General features: G+C 40.5%; 1 protein-coding gene across 1 annotated transcript; it reads left to right on the forward strand.

Moving 5' to 3' along the window:
* Positions 1-414: 414 nt before the first annotated feature.
* On the forward strand, positions 415-19,829 carry LOC135472379 (transmembrane protein 144-like). The gene is given in 11 exon segments (XM_064751853.1): positions 415-948; positions 1,383-1,505; positions 2,157-2,256; positions 2,678-2,761; positions 4,344-4,446; positions 6,535-6,603; positions 11,291-11,412; positions 11,860-11,957; positions 15,413-15,658; positions 15,661-15,683; positions 16,542-19,829. Coding segments are annotated over 11 exon segments (1,299 nt in total). The 5' UTR covers positions 415-680; the 3' UTR covers positions 16,605-19,829.
* Positions 19,830-24,077: the final 4,248 nt, after the last annotated feature.

Below are 24,077 nucleotides of genomic sequence, written 5' to 3' on the forward strand. Positions count from 1 at the left end.
ACTCCCAGCATAAATTACAGGGTGTTCAAGATGGAGGACACGATGAACTCAGCTATTTATGTCAGCTTTGCCGTTTTCAGGTTTGCATGTATGGCGAGGAAAAATTGCAAAATTATGCAGCAGGCACCACTAGATAGATAAAAATGTGCTCTTTTCAGCCTATAGTGTGATGATTTTAAGTTTTCTTCTCCTTTAATTTAGGCTGAATTTGAACGTGTAAGCTCATGTGACACATGGTGTGATTATCGTTCCACATCTAGCCCATCACACAATGATATGTTACTACAGTACTGTCGTGTTTATTTGTGTTTTCGGTTAGTCACATGAGCTGAGCAGAAACATTAGATAACCTTTTCTTTCGTTATGAGCTGAGCAGAAACATTAGATAACCTTTTCTTTCGTTTAATAACTAAACGTGATGAAAGTTTATGCATAGATTGTGTTATGACTTTATTGTATAGTGAAAGGTTGTGACTGCCATGGTGCTCTAAGCCTCATTAGCTAATTAATCTTTGTATGTAAGGGAAAAAAAAATCCTGAATGTGGCATACAACACAGCAAAATCAGTGAACCACTGATAAAGTACTGGTAAGCAAATGGATCAATGTATAACTTGCCTTCTACGTGTTCAGATCAGACTGGCCATCATCTACATGACCTGTTAGATAACAGAAGTTGTGATGTCATGGGATCTGGCCTTCCTGACCCATCCACCCCCAGATCCTGAGAGCACAACCATGTCAGTGACGAGTTCCCCACCCCTGCTGATCAACAGCACGTCCACTGTCTCAGAACAAGAACTCTACGCCATGTTTGACGATATTTCCAACACCACCACAAACGGCACAGATACAACACCGGTGTACATCGGCTACATCAGTGCTGGAGTCGCAGTCCTCTTCTATGGCAGCAATTTTATCCCTGTGAAAAAGTTTGAAACTGGGGATGGTAAGATTTAGGTCACATGACCAAACAAATGTTTTTGTTGCATACACCTTATGAAGAGATTACAAATGGTCTTTGTTTTGATTAGGAAAGAGCTTAAAATTTGTTCATAAAACAGTGTCTTCCTTTTCTTTAGGGGTTTTTTAGAATTAATCTGTTTGTCTGAAGGCTTCATTTCAAATGATTCACAGCTAAGGCCTATCTGGTGATAACTCTTTTGAACACATCTTTGGTTTAGTTTTTTTCTATTGGCACCCACCCGTTAAGTGTCCTCTCATTAAGGGAGTCAAGATCGGCATGGAAACTGTTAGATTTTCTGAAGGCAACAGAATAGTTCTGAGACGTATGTACAAATTAAATTGATAAATACTTGTTCTTTGAAAAAGTACACAAACTGTACTATTGTTTGAATACTGATCTTTTCATTTTTCAATCAGGCATGTTTTTCCAGCTGGTTTTGTGCACAGCCATTTTATTTGTGGGAATTGTTGTGAACATTATCAGAAACGCCCCAAAGTTTTACCCATTTGTCATGGTGGGCGGAGCTATTTGGGCAACAGGTAAATGGTTATCACCTAAACATTAGCAGCAGTAATGCACTTATACCTCGAGATGATCACACAAACATTTGGAGAACGTTGAATGTTACAGTATGTGTGCTGCTATAGTAAAGCCAACAATGCTGCTTACTTTTAAGAAATTATATGACGTTAATTGTTTGTCCATTTTCTCATGAATGCAAAATCCAGTAGAAGTACATACTGTAAATCTTTAGCCTTTTGGATCTCAAGAGCACTTTTGGCTATGCAATTTATACCTACCACTATTGCGAAAATGACCCTAAAAATGATTTGTTTTCGATTCACTAAAGATGCAAGCTTCATAAAGCTATGCAAATCACTTTTCTACACCCCATAGCTCAGCCAGGTCGCTGTGAGTTCAAGTCCGGCTCATGTTGGCTTCCTCTCCAGGCGTACGTGGGAAGGTCTGTCAGCAACCTGCAGATGGCTGCCGTAGTCGTATAAGTGAAGTATTCTTGAGTACAGCGTTAAAAACCAATCTAATAAATAAATATATACATAGCTCTCCCAGAATGATTCACAAATATTTGTAACAGAAAAGTTGAAGAATTAGAGTAGATCATCTTGAAAACTTATGGCATGAAATTTTTTTTTTCTAAATTTCTGCACCTACTTGTTTGTGTGTTTTAGGTAATGTGTTTGTTGTGCCTATCATTAAGACTATAGGCATGGGTCTAGGTCTCTGTATCTGGGGATGCACAAACCTTTTATCTGGATGGGCTACAGGGAGGTAACTCTTGTCTGCCTTTACTACTAAAAATTCTGTTCCTTCCAGATGGTCTACAAAAATTATACAACCTTAAAAAAATCTATTTATTAAGAAACTTACCCCCTACTTGTCAGAAATCAAAATGTCTTTTTGTCTAGAACATAGATTTTAAAATCATTTTTGAAGCTGTATCATGGTTGCTGCTTTACTCGTGAAATGTACGAATTCAGTGTAATTGGAATACTTTACCTGAACGGTGTCTATCGTCTTTGCATTGTTCAGAACTTACAATGTACATTACAATGTACATGCATGAACTGGTATTCTTTGAATTTGATGTCGATGATTTCAAAGGGAATTAACAAAGCTAATTGTGTGTCATATTGTATTTTCCTATTTGATAACCATGCTCATTCATTTTACTGTTATGTTTGTTGTGAAGGTTTGGCGCATTTGGCTTCATCAATCCTGAAGTACCGTCCAATGTCGGCTTGAATTATGCAGGTGTAGCCTTGGCTGTCCTAAGGTAATACATATTTGCGTAACTGTTGTGTGGAAAGTGTCTCGAGTTGAGGATATTCCACATCGGTTGTGGAAGTCTGTCTGACATTCGTATAATAAAAATGTCAATATAATAAAAAATATTACAAATGCAGACATATCGGAATAAAACACATATCCTCTTGTGAGAGCACTTATTGTACATATACTTAATATTATGGGGACATATGTATATAGTGATACAGCACTAAACTGCTGGTGTTTGTCATGTGTGTGGATTCAGATTTGTAAGACAAAACTTCCTCTGCAGTTCTGGGCTGGCTTTATTGGTGTTTAATTCTCTAGCTCTTGCTGGTAAACAGTTATGGATGGTCTGTTTCTAAATGATTGCCTGAGTTTCGCCATAAAAGTATGTTTTTAGAGACAAATAAATGTCACAAGATATTATTTTTGGTGCTGAAACTTACAATTTTCCAGTAAAATATCATCCCATGCGTTCCAAGCAAACTTCAAAACATCTATCTGAACCCAATAGAACTCTCAGAATGAGCAAAAAATGGGCAAGTTAGCCATGGACGAAGTGTATGGTCATTTAGGTTTTGGCTGTTTGATAATGGGCATGTATAAATGAATGGTTATGGCCACAGGCCCTTGCATCAAAACAGTAGCTATGTCTGTGCCCTAGGCCTTATGAGACTGAAAGGTTAGAAACGCCAGCCTGCCTAACTCCACCTCAACTATGCTGAATGGACTCGAAATAAAGCATTGTAATGCCAAGTTGGCCACAAATCTCCTCTACTAATGCTATGCTAGCTTCTGTCTTTTATGTGTCAAACCTTGGCATAGTTTTACCATAAAAGATACATTTCAGCCTGACACAGGGACCACTTCTCATGTAAATAGGGGCGATTGCTATTCCAGTATGCACCTTGATTGACAGCTATGTAAGTGACTTTGCTTCAACACATGGGGCAAGTAGCTCATGAAGTGACCGATATAGAATCTGCCCTTTTCATGCACAGGTTATCATCTCCAAATACAGTAGATTGTGTTGTGGACTAGTTACCGCTGCGATATACAAGAGAAGTGGTCTAATCCCCCTGTCAGGCCAAAATGTGTCTTTTCTGGGAAAGATTGAGGTTGATTGGGCGTATAAATGATAGAATGTGTTAGATAGCACCTGTAAAGGAGATGTGTGTCAAAATTAGCGACAGAATGCATTAGTACGAGTTCATTCAGCATAAATGAGGTCCAGTTAGTCGGGCCGATGTTTGTAACCTTTCTATTTTATAAAGACCTAGGGTATAGATACAGTGCATGGTACAATCAGCTCATGGTACAATCAGCGCATGGTACAGGCGGTTTACTGATTTGATACCATGGGCTGTGGTTATGGCTTAACAAAACGGCAATATATTTCAGCCATATCATGGAGATAAACATGTGTAGTAAGTCTCCCTCTTCACTACCCATGCAAGCACTAGGACATATTTTCTGTTCCTTTAAGAATTTAGCCATAAAGTAACAGTTTGTCTGAAAAAAAAATATAGGATAGTGGATTTGTAAAGTTTATGATATATGGATCTGTGTGCTAACTTTGTTGGCAGTGCTTCTGTATACCTGTTTGTGAGATCAGAGGTCAGCACGAGTATAGAGATCACCGTGAATTCCACTGATGATGAGAGAGACCCGCTGTTACCTACGCAGGCTGTGAGTATAGCACTCATACCACTCCCTCCACCCATGTTCTCAATGAAGGGCCAGTACCTCACACACCAGGCTAGTGTAGATGTTCTCAATGAAGGGACTGTACCTCACACACCAGGTCAGTGTAGATGTTCTCAATGAAGGGCCAGTACCTCACACACCAGGCCAGTGTAGATGTTCTCAATGAAGGGACTGTACCTCACACACCAGGCCAGTGTAGATGTTCTCAATGAAGGGCCAGTACCTCACACACCAGGCCAGTGTAGATGTTCTCAATGAAGGGTCAGTACCTCACACACCAGGCCAGTGTAGATGTTCTCAATGAAGGGCCAGTACCTCACATACCAGGCCAGTGTAGATGTTCTCAATGAAGGTTCTGTACCTCACACACCAGGCCAGTGTAGATGTTCTCAATGAAGGGTCAGTACCTCACACACCAGGCCAGTGTAGATGTTCTCAATGAAGGGTCAGTACCTCACACACCAGGCTAGTGTAGATGTTCTCAATGAAGGGACTATACCTCACACACCAGGCCAGTGTAGATGTTCTCAATGAAGGGTCAGTACCTCACACACCAGGCCAGTGTACATGTTCTCAATGAAGCGCCAGTACCTCACATACCAGGCCAGTGTAGGTGTTCTCAATGAAGGTTCTGTACCTCACACACCAGGCCAGTGTAGATGTTCTCAATGAAGGGTCAGTACCTCACACACCAGGCCAGTGTAGATGTTCTCAATGAAGGGCCAGTACCTCACACACCAGGCCAGTGTAGATGTTCTCAATGAAGGGTCAGAACCTCACACACCAGGCCAGTGTAGATGTTCTCAATGAAGGGACTATACCTCACACACCAGGCCAGTGTAGATGTTCTCAATGAAGGGACTGTACCTCACACACCAGGTCAGTGTAGATGTTCTCAATGAAGGGACTGTACCTCACACACCAGGCCAGTGTAGATGTTCTCAATGAAGGGTCAGTACCTCACATACCAGGCTAGTGTAGATGTTCTCAATGAAGGGCCAGTACCTCACACACCAGGCCAGTGTAGATGTTCTCAATGAAGGGACTGTACCTCACACACCAGGCCAGTGTAGATGTTCTCAATGAAGGGTCAGTACCTCACACACCAGGTCAGTGTAGATGTTCTCAATGAAGGGACTGTACTTCACACACCAGGCCAGTGTAGATGTTCTCAATGAAGTGTCATTACCTCACACACCAGGCCCTGTTCTACATGAACACCAGGCCATCAGTAAAAACTGGATTGTTGGGTAGAAACCTGACAAAACCTGTAAAAAGGCTTTTTTCAGTAAGGTTTTTATCTGAATTTCTCTAGAAATTTTTTCTTTCAATTCTTTTAACTCTTGAGTTTCCTCTAATATCACGTGAGTTTCCTCTAATATCACGTGAGTTTTCTGTAATATAACATGATTAAGTTGGACACACCAGTCAATCAACTTACAGATTACTGTATTTCACCTGTAACAATGCACCTCACACAAAATGGTGGAGCTCATGGATATATTTAACAGAAAAGTGGTTATAGAAGTCATTTTCAATAGTACAGTATTTTCTTTGCAGCACATGGCAAATCCTGATGATCTTGCATTATCTGACACAAAAATATAGGCAAATGTTGTTGACATGGCATAATGGACTCTCTCTTTATTCATAGAATTCTGCTATAGGTGTGAATCTCACTCTGCAAAGGGAAACAACTATGTATCCCATTGAACAGTGGTGGCCTCTGCCTACATTAATAACAATACTAGCCATTATTGGTTATTGATGTTGTTTAACAGAAAATAGGTAGAGGGCAATGCTGCAGTTTGCTTCCCTTTGTAGAGGACTGGTTTGCCTTATCGTGAGCACATCAGAATAGACTGAATGTGGCTTTGTCTGTGTCTGGTATTGAGGCAAAAAAAGTCCCGCGTTAAAAATAAACTGGGCGGTATAAATTGTTTCTGAAATTCACGAGGCTTATTGGACCAGGTTTAATCTTAAGAGGGTGAGTTTTACACTTTCTTGTAAAATGGAAGAGAGGTTATTATTATGATATTGCTTTTCACGTGATGCTTCTTTTCTTTAAAGAAACGAAATTCAATTCCGAAACAAAGTCTGTCCAGTCTGGGCTCTGGGTCATTTGGAGCCTCTGTGGAGGTGAAAATTTAACTGTTTCCTTACTCCATATGACTACCTGTACATCGTCCCAGAATAAATCCACTGTGCTGAAAAGTGTTGAGCATGTAACCCCTTGTTGATACAACTCCTTCCTTCCCCACAGACACACACATCCCCACACCCCACTTCCCACTCCTCTCTCACAGCTATCACCCAATGACCCAAGTTCATCAGTTGAGCTGGAGCGTTACATTTCCACGGAAGGCCATCAATTCCAAGGCAGGCTATGATCAAGAAAGCACGGTCATGTGGTTCTAAAGGTCAAACAGACATACGTCCCTCAGTAGGCCTGCCTCTTATTGCATGTGTCCTGGGGACATGATTGAAAATGAATTTTAGAGGTAAATAATGGTCATTATTTATTACTATTGGCACTAAGACTTACATTTACATTACATATTCCTTCCAAGTGATGGTGAGAACGCCTTTCTAAGATCAGTGGATCTGTCAGAATCAAGGTAGTTATCTCAGTCACAGATGAAATTTTAGCACAAAATATGACATACCCATCACATATTAGAGTCAGCATGTTGTTTAATTACAGCCCCATAGGAAAAGTCATTTGATTGATTTTTCTGAATTTTACCCAGTAGGGTGACTACTCTAATGCTAATGTTCTCTCACAACGTTGTTTAACAATAAACACACATTTGACGTTTTGTACACATGCAGTTAAATATTGAACTGCAAACAAATGTGTCAAATGTTACAAATATTTGGTGAGTATCGCTGTCTGTTGCTGAACATTTGATTTCCATCCTTGTTCTCAGTTTCAGTCTAGACTATATACATCTCCAACAGTAAAAAGGGCTGGGTTGCTCAGAGTAGGTGTGAAGATTTCAGCTTAAACTTTATATTTCTGACAAGTAACATCGTGTTTTAGGTGGAGGTGGTTTTATAACACAGGAGTCAAATTATTTAAGTTGTTTTGCTGTTTCTCCCCACTCCCTCTACCCTTTCATTTATTGTCCATTATATCTGTTCAGAATTCCAGAAAACCCGCCCTAACTACTTCTCAAACGTAGAAATTCTCGAATATGACATTTAATCAAGCAACAATCAAATAAACAACTAAATCAAACCTGTGAAACCCAGACTACGATCAATGCCTATTGAATGCCAAACCAAACCTGTGAAACCCAGACTACGGCCAATCCCTACTGAATGCCAAATCAAACCTGTGAAACCCAGACTACGATCAATCTCTACTGAATGCCAAATCAAACCTATGAAACCCAGACTATGGCCAGTCTCTACTAAATGCCAAACCAAACCTGTGAAACTCAGACTACGGCCAATCCCTACTGAATTCCAAACCAAACCTATGAAATGAAACCTGTGAAACCCAGACTACGATCAATCCCTACTGAATGCCAAATCAAACCTATGAAACCCAGACTACGATCAGCCTCTACTGAATGCCAAATCAAACCTGTGAAACCCAGACTACGGCTAATCCCTACTGAATGCCAAATAAAACCTGTGAAACCCATACTACAGCCAATCCCTACTGAATGCCAAATCAAACCTAAGAAACCCAGACTACAGCCAATCCCTACTGAATGCCAAATCAAACCTGTGAAACCCAAACTACAGCCAATCCCTACTGAATGCCAAATCAAACCTGTGAAACCCAGACTACAACTAATCCCTACTGAATGCCAAATCAAACCTGTGAAACCCAAACTACAGCCAATCCCTACTGAATGCCATATCAAACCTATGAAACCCAGACTACGGCCAATCCCTACTGAATGCCATATCAAACCTGTGAAACCCAGACTATGGCCAATCCCTACTGAATGCCATATCAAACCTAAGAAACCCAGACTACAGCCAATCCCTACTGAATGCCAAATCAAACCTAAGAAACCCAGACTTCGATCAATCTCTGCTGAATGCCAAATCAAACCTGTGAAACCCAGACTACAGCCAATCCCTACTGAATGCCAAATCAAACCTGTGAAACCCAGGCTACGATCAGTCTCTACTGAATGCCAGATCAAACCTATGAAACCCAGACTACAGCCAATCCCTACTGAATGCTAAATCAAACCTGTGAAACCCAGACTACGATCAATCCCTACTGAATGCCATATCAAACTAATGAAACCCAGACTACGGCCAATCCCTACTGAATGCCATATCAAACCTATGAAACCCAGACTACGGCCAATCCCTACAGAATGCCATATCAAACCTGTGAAACCCAGACTACAGCCAATCCCTACTGAATGCCAGATCAAACCTAAGAAACCCAGACTACAGCCAATCCCTACTGAATGCCAAATCAAACCTATGAAACCCAGACTACGATCAATCTCTGCTAAATGCCAAATCAAACCTGTGAAACCCAGGCTACGATCAGTCTCAACTGAATGCCAAATCAAACCTGTGAAACCCAGACTACGATCAATCTCTACTGAATGCCAAATCAAACCTGTGAAACCCAGACTATGGCCAGTCTCTACTAAATGCCAAACCAAACCTGTGAAACTCAGACTACGGCCAATCCCTACTGAATTCCAAACCAAACCTATGAAATGAAACCTGTGAAACCCAGACTACGATCAATCCCTACTGAATGCCAAATCAAACCTGTGAAACCCAGACTACGATCAGTGCCTATTGAATGCCAAACCAAACCTGTGATACCCAGACTACGGCCAATCCCTACTGAATGCCAAATCAAACCTGTGAAACCCAGACTACGATCAATCTCTACTGAATGCCAAATCAAACCTGTGAAACCCAGACTATGGCCAATCTCTACTAAATGCCAAACCAAACTTGTGAAACTCAGACTACGGCCAATCCCTACTGAATTCCAAACCAAACCTATGAAATGAAACCTGTGAAACCCAGACTACGATCAATCCCTACTGAATGCCAAATCAAACCTGTGAAACCCAGACTACGATCAGCCTCTACTGAATGCCAAATCAAACCTGTGAAACCCAGACTACGGCTAATCCCTACTGAATGCCAAATAAAACCTGTGAAACCCAGACTACAGCCAATCCCTACTGAATGCCAAATCAAACCTGTGAAACCCAGACTACAGCCAATCCCTACTGAATGCCAAATCAAACCTGTGAAACCCAAACTACAGCTAATCCCTACTGAATGCCAAATCAAACCTGTGAAACCCAGACTACGGCTAATCCCTACTGAATGCCAAATAAAACCTATGAAAGCCAGACTACAGCCAATCCCTACTGAATGCCAAATCAAACCTGTGAAGCCCAGACTATGGCCAATCCCAACTGAATGCCATATCAAACCTATGAAACCCAGACTATGGCCAATCCCTACTGAATGCCATATCAAACCTGTGAAACCCAGACTACAGCCAATCCCTACTGAATGCCAAATCAAACCTGTGAAACCCAGGCTACGATCAGTCTCTACTGAATGCCAAATCAAACCTATGAAACCCAGACTACAGCCAATCCCTACTGAATGCTAAATCAAACCTGTGAAACCCAGACTACGATCAATCCCTACTGAATGCCATATCAAACCTATGAAACCCAGACTACGGCCAATCCCTACTGAATGCCATATCAAACCTATGAAACCCAGACTACAGCCAATCCCTACAGAATGCCATATCAAACCTGTGAAACCCAGACTACAGCCAATCCCTACTGAATGCCAAATCAAACCTAAGAAACCCAGACTACAGCCAATCCCTACTGAATGCCAAATCAAACCTATGAAACCCAGACTACGATCAATCTCTGCTAAATGCCAAATCAGACCTGTGAAACCCAGGCTACGATCAGTCTCTACTGAATGCCAAATCAAACCTGTGAAACCCAGACTACGATCAGTCTCTACTGAATGCCAAATCAAACCTGTGAAACCCAGACTACAGCCAATCCCTACTGAATGCCAAATCAAACCTGTGAAACCCAGACTACAGCCAATCCCTACTGAATGCCAAATCAAACCTGTGAAACCCAGACTACAGCCTCATCATCAGCCATGAAGGCAGGAATAATGGACGTTCTCGCCCATGACTGTGCCATTGTTGTTGTTATGGTTGTGTCATAGGGAAGGATTGGGCTTCTCCTGATGTTCTCCTTGTCCCTCGTATTCACTTCCTGACAGTGTTTTTCTCAAATAGCTGGGTAAGCCTGCACTGTCAGAATAAAATGTAATACAGGTGCACATAAACAGTAAATTCCCCTCTTGTGCTTGTGTACTCTGGAAATGGCTTCATTTCAGACATGCTTGTTATATCTGATGTAGGCCTACCTTACTGTCCAGTTTATGGCATTGTGTTTGAACACTTTCATTAGCAGTTAACACGTTAACAAAGATCAAATAGTATAAATGTACTGCTTGTTATGTTTTGTTATGTACAATTTTATGTATATATGTTCATTTATAATATTATAATATAAAGCTGTTTCAGTGAGAAATAGGTCTTTATCTACACTTTTGGATTTTCAAGTCTTAGATTTTCCATGATGGTATAAAGTATCCAATAGCCAACTGTTCTTGTTTTGGCTTAGTTTTGTGAAAGTGCCCTATAGCCAGTTGTTTCTGTTTTGCTCAGTTGCGTGAAAGTGTCCTGTCACCGGTTGTTTGTGTCTAGGTTCAGTTTGTATGGAAGTGTCCTATGGCCAATTGTGAATGACTGTTTTCTTTGTTCCAGCGAGATGGTAGTGTGAACCCTGCCTGGTTACCAGAGGGACCAATTGCAGACAAACTCAATAAAAGTAATCAGAGTGCTGACATTTTCCTTGAACGGCTGTCACCAATGGTAAAACGAGTTATGTAAGTACAATGAGCAAAGAGAACACATGAAAAAACCAACAAAACTAAGACAATCCATAAGCTTTATGTTTTTTTTTCAGTCCGAGGTCTCAGTGGTCTCAGAGCCTCTCACCATTGCGGTTGCTTTGAGTTCTAGTCCAGGTCATACTGGCTTCCTCTCCAGTCATATGTTTGAAGGCCTGTTGGCAATCCGTGGATTGTTGTCGTTTTCCCCCACGTTCTGCCTGGTTTCCTCCTGGCATAATTCTGGCCGCCATCATATAAAGGAAATATTCCTGAGTTATGGCATAAAACACCAATCAAACAAATAAACGTATTTACAGTCATTTGCTTAATATTTTTCAAGCAATGTAGTGTAACATGAAGACATTCGTTGCCTTCTCATTGTAATAATAGTCTTTTTTGCTGAAATTCCATGTGAGAATCAGGCTTTTTCTCTTGTTTCAGAGGATCAGTGTTGTCTCTTATATCCGGTGTTTTGTATGGGATTTGTTTTGCTCCAGCTATTCATGTGCAAGACAAGGTGGAGGGTGCCAGTGCGAATGGTAAGACAGTTTATCATACATGTACGGAACGAACTACTTCAACCACCATGGCATCCATGGATAGTCCCTTGTCTTCTACTGCCTGTTTTGGCTCGGTGTGACTCTCGCATCCTTGACCAACAAGGTTTCATGTTGAAATCCATTTGTCATTGTTTGAACTGTGGCGTTATACATGGTACCTTGTTCAGCAGAATAAATAAATTTTTATAGCCTGTTTTCAGGGTATTGAAAACATTGGTCTTGGTTTTAGAAGCACATGGCCATGTTTACACCCATAAAGTCTTGTTCTGGTGTTACCTAAGGCCAAGTAAACAGTCCTGTCACAGTAAATAAGTCTGGAATACAACAACAACAACATACTGATTACAAGCAAAATCTGATTGGCTTTCTGTGGCATGTCATGAGCTCTGATATGTTCCTGTTCTACATCATGCGAACAAAATCTGATTGGCTCTCTGTGGCATGTCATGAGCTCTGACAAGTTCCTGTTCTACATCATGTGAACAAAATCTGATTGGCTCTATGTGGCATGTCATGAGCTCTGATATGTTCCTGTTCTACATCATATGAACAAAATCTGATTGCCTCTCTGTGGCATGTCATGAGCTCTGATAAGTTCCTGTTCTACATCATGAGAAGAAAATCTGATTGCCTCTCTGTGGCATGTCATGAGCTCTGATAGGTTCCTGTTCTACATCATATGAAGAAAATCTGATTGGCTCTCTGTGGCATGTCGTGAGCTCTGATATGTTCCTGTTCTACATCATGAGAAGAAAATCTGATTGGCTCTCTGTGGCATGTTATGAGCTCTGATATGTTCCTGTTCTACATCATATGAACAAAATCTAATTGGCTCTCTGTGGCATGTCATGAGCTCTGATAAGTTCCTGTTCTACATCATGAGAAGAAAATCTGATTGGCTCTCTGTGGCATGTCATGAGCTCTGATAAGTTCCTATTCTACATCATGAGAACAAAATCTGATTGGCTCTCTGTGGCATGTCATGAGCTCTGATAAGTTCCTGTTCTACATCATGAGAAGAAAATCTGATTGGCTCTCTGTGGCATGCAGTGAGCTCTGACAAGTTCCTGTTCTACATCATATGAAGAAAATCTGATTGGCTCTCTGTGGCATGTCATGAGCTCTGATAAGTTCCTGTTCTACATCTTGAGAAGAAAATCTGATTGGCTCTCTGTGGCATGTCATGAGCTCTGATATGTTCCTGTTCTACACCATATGAACAAAATCTGATTGGTTCTCTGTGGCATGTCATGAGCTCTGATATGTTCCTGTTCTACACCATATGAAGAAAATCTGATTGGCTCTCTGTGGCATGTCATGAGCTCTGATATGTTCCTGTTCTACACCATATGAACAAAATCTGATTGGTTCTCTGTGGCATGTCATGAGCTCTGATATGTTCCTGTTCTACACCATATGAACAAAATCTGATTGGCTCTCTGTGGCATGTCATGAGCTCTGATATGTTCCTGTTCTACACCATATGAACAAAATCTGATTGGTTCTCTGTGGCATGTCATGAGCTCTGATATGTTCCTGTTCTACACCATATGAACAAAATCTGATTGGCTCTATGTGGCATGTCATAAGCTCTGGTATGTTCCTGTTCTACATCATATGAACAAAATCTAATTGCCTCTCTGTGGCATGTCATGAGCTCTGATATGTTCCTGTTCTACATCATGCGAACAAAATCTGATTGGCTCTCTGTGGCTTGTCATGAGCTCTGATATGTTCCTGTTCTACATCATGAGAAGAAAATCTGATTGGCTCTCTGTGGCATGTCATGAGCTCTGATATGTTCCTGTTCTACATCATATGACCAAAATCTGATTGGCTCTCTGTGGCATGTCATGAGCTCTGATATGTTCCTGTTCTACATCATGAGAAGAAAATCTGATTGCCTCTCTGTGGCATGTCATGAGCTCTGATAGGTTCCTGTTCTACATCATATGAAGAAAATCTGATTGGCTCTCTGTGGCATGTCGTGAGCTCTGATATGTTCCTGTTCTACATCATGAGAAGAAAATCTGATTGGCTCTCTGTGGCATGTCATGAGCTCTGATATGTTCCTGTTCTACATCATATGAACAAAATCTGATTGCCTCTCTGTGGCATGTCATGAGCTCTGATAAGTTCCTGTTCTACACCATATGATGAAAATCTGATTGCCTCTCTGTGGCATGTCATGAGCTCTGATATGTTCCTGTTCTACATCATGAGAACAAAATCTGATTGCCTCTCTGTGGCATGTCATGAGCTCTGATATGTTCCTGTTCTACATCATGAGAAGAAAATCTAATTGGCTCTCTGTGGCATGTCATGAGCTCTGATATGTTCCTGTTCTACATCATGAGAACAAAATCTGATTGGCTCTCTGTGGCATGTCATGAGCTCTGATATGTTCCTGTTCTACATCATGTGAACAAAATCTGATTGGTTCTCTGTGGCATGTCATGAGCTCTGATATGTTCCTGTTCTACACCATGAGAACAAAATCTAATTGGCTCTCTGTGGCATGTCGTGAGCTCTGATATGTTCCTGTTCTACATCATGAGAAGAAAATCTAATTGGCTCTCTGTGGCATGTCATGAGCTCTGATATGTTCCTGTTCTACATCATGAGAACAACTCTCATTACTAAATCTAATCAATCAATCAGAATTCACTTAACTATGTCATTGTTTTGAACAGCCAAATGTCATTGGAATGTGTGAACGCTGTACCCTTCAGGTACGGCCACCAGACCATCTGATGATTACCCATTATCCCAAGAAAGTTTCTCTAAGACTGGGATATATCACAACCTTGCTTTGTAGTTTTTCTCCAGCTCTTGTGTGAATTAATGTATTTGCCTTAAGAATTTCCCCAAAAGGGCATTTTGGAGGTGGAAACATTTTACTTTTAGTGCTGAAACTTACCTTGAACGTTGGCGTCTAATAACAGTGACAACAAAGTTAAAAAAATGTTAGGATGGTATCTTAAGAACTACTGCATGTATTGAGCTCAAGAGCTGCACACATGTAGAGCACGATAACACAAGACGGATATTCAATCGTTGATTTGCTGTGTTTATATCAAATACTGTAAATTATAAAATTCACGACTTAGTATATTGTGTATTAGAATCAATGTTAAACAAAATGTTAGATGTAGTGTCTCAAAAAGTATTGTATGTATTGATCTGAGGTTTTATAAAGCACAGTGATTACGAGGGGAATGTTCCATTGCTGATGGTCTACCAAATTCATGATTTTTCTTTATGTATTGAGCTGAAGTTTTGCATTCATGTGTCTCCTACAGACAAGCTCTTTGGTAGCCTTTCCACCAGTTCTGAGTTCAGTAGGTTACTCTCCTAACTTCCAAACAAACCTTAAAACCTTTCTAACCTATTTGTGTGACATGCCATTATGTTTTTGTACATGTATGTTTCAGGTCTGGACTATGTATTTGCTCATTTTACTGGTATCTTTGCTGCCAGTGTTGTGTACTTCATGATCTATGCAGCCATCATGAAGAATGAACCAAAGGTGTACCCTAAGGTTATCATGCCAGCATTGCTGTCTGGTTTGATGTGGGGAGTGGCCACCACCTGCTGGTTTGTAGCTAATAAAGCTCTCTCAGAGCCTGTCTCCTTCCCCATCATCACTACAGGCCCAGGGGTTGTGGCTTCTATCTGGGGATCCTGGTGTTCAAGGAAATCAGGGTAAGTCAGAGTTGTCTCCCTTGTGGTGCAACTGTACAGTAAGGCAACGGAAGGTTGTTCATAAATGTATTCAGGGCAGGTCAGAATTGGATTTTAAGATACAAGTGTAATGATTTTAGAAAACAAATAGAAATTGTCTAATCAACCCACCAGTAATAATTATGTCAAAGAAACGTATTTCCATCCAAAGTTGATGGGATACACCAAAACATGGCATCGTGAACAAATATCAAGTTTTCTAAGTGGTTGATGTACTGTTTTAGCTGACAGCTGCAGTCAGTCCAGATTATTTTGGAAGACAGCAACAGTCTGTCAATATGTTAGCGTCGGACTTGTACCTGAATTTCCTTGCAATTACTGACTACAGATACCTTTATACGATAGATACATTAACACCTTACCTTATTGATGCTGTTGAACGTCAAACACCAGCAAAATAGTTGATGTGTCATTGAAAAAGTGCATGTCAATTTCTGCATCTAGCTGTTGATGCAAACATGTCTACTTACATGTTCATGTAGGAAAGTGCTTTATTATCTTAAGTAAGTGTGTGAACTTTCAGGGCTGTACATAGCTCACTTGACTTGAGCCTTCGTTCTTGTCACAGACGACTTGCCTGATCAGTGAGGTTGCAAATTGCAAACCTGAATCCCGCTCTTACTAGCACAGCTGCAGCTTCAGTCAGGAAGTTTTTCAGGTACTTGGCAAAAGTCGGCCTTTACTCAGGTTTCCTCTGTTCACTAATCTGAAAGGTGCAGCTGAGTATTGTAACCTCAAAAGTTATTAGAGATGAATTCACAGAACTCAGGGAATTCAGTAAGCGTTAAGTATGTATCTCTTTCTGATTTTCATTTTCAGGGCCATCGTAACCTTGTGCTGCTGTCAATTGCGTTTTGTTTGACCTTGGCCTGTGGGTGTTAGCGGGTATGTCAGATGCGTGATATAGTACAGCTCACTTACTGCAGCGAACTTCAGGTGTTCTGAGCCAAGGATCCAGGGCCATGTGGTATTATCGTGTATCACAATAGATTACAAGAATGACTGAGCGTAATGACTCCAAGAATCATGACTTGGCATCCCCGGCTGAAGATTTAGTTTATATACTGTATTTTGAGCATCCTCAGAAATCATCTGATAAAATCGGACCATTTTGAGGGCTATATTCCAGGTTTCCATTACTGTTCAAATATGCTAAAAGAAAATATATCTATAGTGGGATGTTCCTTCTTTGTTTGAGAAGGTATATTTTTCAGGTAATTTTGTTACTGTGGGCTTAAATTTTACATAAATTATTATCATATTACTGAGTATGAACGACATTCCTTTATGGTTGCTTAATTTCTGTTTTTGATCTTATAGATCGTAGAACATGATAAATAATACATAAACTCTGCCTGCCATGTGCTACGTCAGTGCGGGGTCATCTATTTTTAATATTGTGTCAGAGTAATTCCCCTTTTCTATTTGGAAACACTGTTGAAAATATTGTACAGAAGAACAATTACATTCTACCAGGACATTTAACACATCATTCCAAAAATGTCGGGCACATTTACCATACTTTTATACACGTATCCTATTGCTGTTTTACCTGTTGTCAGTTTTCAGTATCATTTGCATATCTGATGGGGAAAATCATCACTCATGTGTAGACAGTGTTCTGTGAAAAGGAAAGGGTCTTACAAAACTTGCAAAGGACAGGCCCAAGTGGAAGTCACCTTAAATTTCCATTTTGTGCCTTTTTTGCAGAGGATGTGTTTCCTGGAAATCATCATTTATGTGTATTGTAAAAGAGTGGCATATAAAAACTATGTGTGCTGGAGGGAAATTCCCTTCAATAGTCTAGTGGTTAAAGTGTGGACTCTCTGAACCCAGAGATCATTGGTTCAAATCCCCAGCTGGTAAGCCCTGTCAAAGTATAATGTTTGAAACTTGTTTATATTGACCTAGTTTACATAATATGCCTAGATTGTCACATAGAAGAATGTGAAATCACATATAATGATAACACACTTTCCTGGAATTTACTGTGTAAAATCCTAGATGTTCTGGGTCTGCTGCCTGTTTAACTTTGGAAAAAATTTGGAAATATGTGAAATAAATGTATCACAATTTGAACACTTTGGATTCCGTGCCACATATTGAAGATTTTGAATTTTTTGATTAAATCCAAAATGGCTTCGTGGAATTGGCCACTAGTCTTATGTTCGAAAGGTATATACACTTGTCACTGTAGCATAGCGTAGATATTATCCATAAGCATTTGTCCTGTTCAAGTGTCACTGTAGTCCCCATCCTCACCCATAGACCTGTGGACAAGCTTTTCATTTTATCATTTTGCTGTTTGATGAAAGTGGGGAGTGACTTTTCAAAACCATCCATTCTCCCTTTTTTTATCATTCAACTTTGCTTGCTTTGATAATTTATAATAGCTGTGGAATTGTGAGCAGAAAGAAATCTGGTTACATGAACAAATGTGATAGAAAATCGTAATATTTTGATTATGAACTTGTGATAAACTTAATGTATTTTTTATCGGTGGTAAAACTTTGTCATTAACTTTTTGCAGCATGTGATATACATGTATACTGGTTCCATAAATGAATTAGATATCCTACTATTTATTGTCATTTATGTTGAAGTTTGTGTATGACATGCAGAGGACACCAGTTTGTAATTTGTGCTGGTTTGTCTATCATCCCATAACAGCTTTCAGCATTGAGAAGTGATTAACAGAGGCAGCTTTCACAAACCTGTGGAAATCAAGTTTCTAATGCTTTTTCCTAAATGCCATTGTTTGTATCATTGCACCATAGAGGTGACTTGTTTTAATATTAACGTTAATCCAGAAAGGTTGGTCAAACTGAATTCAGTCTAAAAACAGGTGCTGTTACTTCCCTGTGAATTACCTCCCTTGAGTAATCAATCTGATCTGAACTGTTGCTGAAATATTGCTATAGTATCATGTAGCTTTGTTTGGGACATGAAGTCATGAATGATATTATGGATGCCTACAACATAGATTCACATACGTAGTAATAAATTGATTATAAGAAACAGTAATAATGAGACATAGACTGTGCAGCTAAATACACAAAGCTGCTTAAAAATTAAGTCATGATAAAGCTGTATAAATCGTAATGTTTTATGGCCATTGACGTATGAAATGCATGTGAACAGATGATGTAGGTACTGCATTCCATCACAAGATGTATTGTTCAGGTTAACAAAGCAGAAATGCTGATTACGTGTATTAGCTTGATGCGAATGAAGATAATTGTTTTTATCAGCTGTGATAGATTTACGTAGCCAGCATGTAGTGTGATAGAGACTAGAACAAATGTAATGTGGAACAGGCCACTGATTCTGACATATCACATACCTTTATTTATTGTACACTAATATTGATTACAGCATATAATATATGTGCGATAAGTGTGTATGTATGTAAGCTGGACACATGCGGGTGTGTGTAATTGAGGTTGTTAGGTTGACTGTAGATGATCAGAGATATGAAATGTCATTCATCAGTCATTTCAGTTGGGAAAATTGTTGTGGGCAACTTCATGAAATAATTTTAATAGAAAGGATTCTGATAGAAAGAGATTTTTATTTGTAACTAATAACAGTTTAATGATGGAACAACCCGTGTTCACTGTATTGGAATTCTTGATTTAGGACACACCAGTGTAAACAGTGATCAAATGTGATAGCATTTGTCAGCTTTTGTCAGTTTAGCCGATGTCGTCGGGTATCTTTGTTAAAATGAGTGTGGAGCAGAATGCTGCTGCCTAGATACTAGTCCTGGAATATTCAGTGGTGCATTCCCTGTTCAACCTGTTAGTCAGGTGATAACCCTATGCACTGATGTTGTGTGTGTAACTCTATACATGTCCATGTGTGCGTATATCAACAAAGTGTGTTGTGAAAATAAAAGTGTTCATTTCTGGCTGATCAAATAATAAATGTAAAGCCTGGAGGGGGCTGAACATCCCAACCAGAGTCTTGTTTTCATAATCCAAAGATTTAAAAATGCATGAAATGTGTTTTGTTTTTATGGCTGATAAATTTGATATGGATAGTAAATAAATATATAGACCTATATATTCTGTATAAGTAGTGCATGTACTTCATCACCAAATCTGCTGGTGGTATATCTGTCATTGCCCCATTCATTAGACACATACTTGTGTTGTGCATGTACTTCATCACCAAATCTGCTGGTGGTATAACTGGCATTGCCCCATTCATTAGACACATACTTGTGTTGTGCGTGTACTTCATCACCAATCTACTGGTGGTATAACTGTCATTGCCCCATTCATTAGACACATACTTGTGTTGTGCGTGTACTTCATCACCAAATCTACTGGTGGTATAACTGGCATTGCCCCATTCATTAGACACATACTTGCGTTGTGCCTGTACTTCATCACCAAATCTACTGGTGGTATAACTGTCATTGTCCCATTCATTAGACACATACTTGTGTTGTGTGGTACTTCATCACCAAATCTGCTGGTGGTATAACTGTCATTGTCCCATTCATTAGACACATGCTTGTGTTGTGCATGTACTTCATCACCAAATCTGCTGGTGGTATAACTGGCATTGCCCCATTCATTAGACACACACTTGTGTTGTGCCTGTACTTCATCTCCAGATCTGCAGGTGGTATAACTGGCATTGTCCCATTCATTAGACACATACTTGTGTTGTGCGTGTACTTCATCGCCAGATCTGCTGGTGGTATAACTGACATTGTCCCATTCATTAGACACACACTTGTGTTGTGCCTGTACTTCATCTCCAGATCTGCTGGTGGTATAACTGGCATTGTCCCATTCATTAGACACACACTTGTGTTGTGCCTGTACTTCATCTCCAGATCTGCTGGTGGTATAACTGTCATTGTCCCATTCATTAGACATACACTTGTGTTGTGCCTGTACTTCATCTCCTGATCTGCTGGTGGTATAACTGTCATTGTCCCATTCATTAGACACACACTTGTGTTGTGCCTGTACTTCATCTCCAGATCTGCTGGTGGTATAACTGGCATTGTCCCATTCATTAGACACACACTTGTGTTGTGCCTGTACTTCATCTCCAGATCTGCAGGTGGTATAACTGGCATTGTCCCATTCATTAGACACACACTTGTGTTGTGCCTGTACTTCATCTCCAGATCTGCTGGTGGTATAACTGACATTGTCCCATTCATTAGACACACACTTGTGTTGTGCGTGTACTTCATCACCAAATCTGCTGGTGGCATAACTGCCATTGTCCCATTCATTAGACACATACTTGTGTTGTGCGTGTACTTCATCACCAAATCTGCTGGTGGTATAACTGTCATTGCCCCATTCATTAGACACATACTTGTGTTGTGCGTGTACTTCATCACCAAATCTGCTGGTGGTATAACTGACATTGTTCCATGTTGTGCGTGTACTTCATCACCAAATCTGCTGGTAGTATAACTGTCATTGCCCCATTCATTAGACACATACTTGTGTTGTGCGTGTACTTCATCACCAAATCTGCTGGTGGTATAACTGACATTGTCCCATGTTGTGCGTGTACTTCATCACCAAATCTGCTGGTAGTATAACTGTCATTGCCCCATTCATTAGACACATACTTGTGTTGTGCGTGTACTTCATCACCAAATCTGCTGGTGGTATAACTGACATTGTCCCATGTTGTGCGTGTACTTCATCACCAAATCTGCTGGTGGTATAACTGTCATTGCCCCATTCATTAGACACACACTTGTGTTGTGCGTGTACTTCATCACCAAATCTGCTGGTGGTATAACTGACATTGTCCCATGTTGTGCGTGTACTTCATCACCAAATCTGCTGGTAGTATAACTGTCATTGCCCCATTCATTAGACACATACTTGTGTTGTGCGTGTACTTCATCACCAAATCTGCTGGTGGTATAACTGACATTGTCCCATGTTGTGCGTGTACTTCATCACCAAATCTGCTGGTAGTATAACTGTCATTGCCCCATTCATTAGACACATACTTGTGTTGTGCGTGTACTTCATCACCAAATCTGCTGGTGGTATAACTGACATTGTCCCATGTTGTGCGTGTACTTCATCACCAAATCTGCTGGTGGTATAACTGTCATTGTCCCATGTTGTGCCTGTACTTCATCACCAAATCTGCTGGTGGTATAACTGTCATTGCCCCATTCATTAGACACATACTTATGTTGTGCGTGTACTTCATCACCAAATCTGCTGGTGGTATAACTGTCATTGCCCCATTCATTAGACACATACTTGTGTTGTGCGTGTACTTCATCTCCAGATCTGCTGGTGGTATAACTGGCATTGTCCCATTCATTAGACACACACTTGTGTTGTGCCTGTACTTCATCTCCAGATCTGTTGGTGGTATAACTGACATTGTCCCATTCATTAGACACACACTTGTGTTGAGCCTGTACTTCATCTCCAGATCTGCTGGTGGTATAACTGACATTGTCCCATGTTGTGCGTGTACTTCATCACCAAATCTGCTGGTGGTATAACTGTCATTGTCTCATTCATTAGACACATACTTGTGTTGTGCCTGTACTTCATCTCCTGATCTGCTGGTGGTATAACTGGCATTGTCCCATTCATTAGACACACACTTGTGTTGTGCATGTACTTCATCACCAAATCTGCTGGTGGTATAACTGTCATTGTCCCATGTTGTGCGTGTACTTCATCACCAAATCTGCTGGTGGTATAACTGGCATTGTCCCCTTCATTAGACACATACTTGTGTTGTGCGTGTACTTCATCTCCAGATCTGCTGGTGGTATAACTGTTATTGTCCCATTCATTAGACACATACTTGTGTTGTGCGTGTACTTCATCACCAAATCTGCTGGTGGTATAACTGACATTGTCCCATGTTGTGCGTGTACTTCATCACCAAATCTGCTGGTAGTATAACTGTCATTGCCCCATTCATTAGACACATACTTGTGTTGTGCGTGTACTTCATCACCAAATCTGCTGGTGGTATAACTGACATTGTCCCATGTTGTGCGTGTACTTCATCACCAAATCTGCTGGTGGTATAACTGTCATTGTCCCATGTTGTGCCTGTACTTCATCACCAAATCTGCTGGTGGTATAACTGTCATTGCCCCATTCATTAGACACATACTTATGTTGTGCGTGTACTTCATCACCAAATCTGCTGGTGGTATAACTGTCATTGCCCCATTCATTAGACACATACTTGTGTTGTGCGTGTACTTCATCACCAAATCTGCTGGTGGTATAACTGGCATTGCCCCATTCATTAGACACATACTTGTGTTGTGCATGTACTTCATCACCAGATCTGCTGGTGGTATAACTGTCATTGCCCCATTCATTAGACACATACTTGTGTTGTGCGTGTACTTCATCTCCAGATCTGCTGGTGGTATAACTGGCATTGTCCCATTCATTAGACACACACTTGTGTTGTGCCTGTACTTCATCTCCAGATCTGTTGGTGGTATAACTGACATTGTCCCATTCATTAGACACACACTTGTGTTGAGCCTGTACTTCATCTCCAAATCTGCTGGTGGTATAACTGACATTGTCCCATGTTGTGCGTGTACTTCATCACCAAATCTGCTGGTGGTATAACTGTCATTGTCTCATTCATTAGACACATACTTGTGTTGTGCCTGTACTTCATCTCCTGATCTGCTGGTGGTATAACTGGCATTGTCCCATTCATTAGACACACACTTGTGTTGTGCGTGTACTTCATCTCCAGATCTGCTGGTGGTATAACTGACATTGTCCCATTCATTAGACACACACTTGTGTTGTGCCTGTACTTCATCTCCAGATCTGCTGGTGGTATAACTGGCATTGCCCCATTCATTAGACACACACTTGTGTTGTGCCTGTACTTCATCACCAAATCTGCTGGTGGTATAACTGTCATTGTCCCATGTTGTGCGTGTACTTCATCACCAAATCTGCTGGTGGTATAACTGGCATTGTCCCCTTCATTAGACACATACTTGTGTTGTGTGTGTACTTCATCTCCAGATCTGCTGGTGGTATAACTGTCATTGCCCCATTCATTAGACACACACTTGTGTTGTGCCTGTACTTCATCTCCAGATCTGCTGGTGGTATAACTGGCATTGCCCCATTCATTAGACACACACTTGTGTTGTGCCTGTACTTCATCACCAAATCTGCTGGTGGTATAACTGTCATTGTCCCATGTTGTGCGTGTACTTCATAACCAAATCTGCTGGTGGTATAACTGGCATTGTCCCCTTCATTAGACACATACTTGTGTTGTGCGTGTACTTCATCTCCAGATCTGCTGGTGGTATAACTGTTATTGTCCCATTCATTAGAC

Source organism: Liolophura sinensis, chromosome 8, assembly GCF_032854445.1.
Source record: "Liolophura sinensis isolate JHLJ2023 chromosome 8, CUHK_Ljap_v2, whole genome shotgun sequence".
Lineage (NCBI taxonomy): Eukaryota > Metazoa > Mollusca > Polyplacophora > Chitonida > Chitonidae > Liolophura > Liolophura sinensis.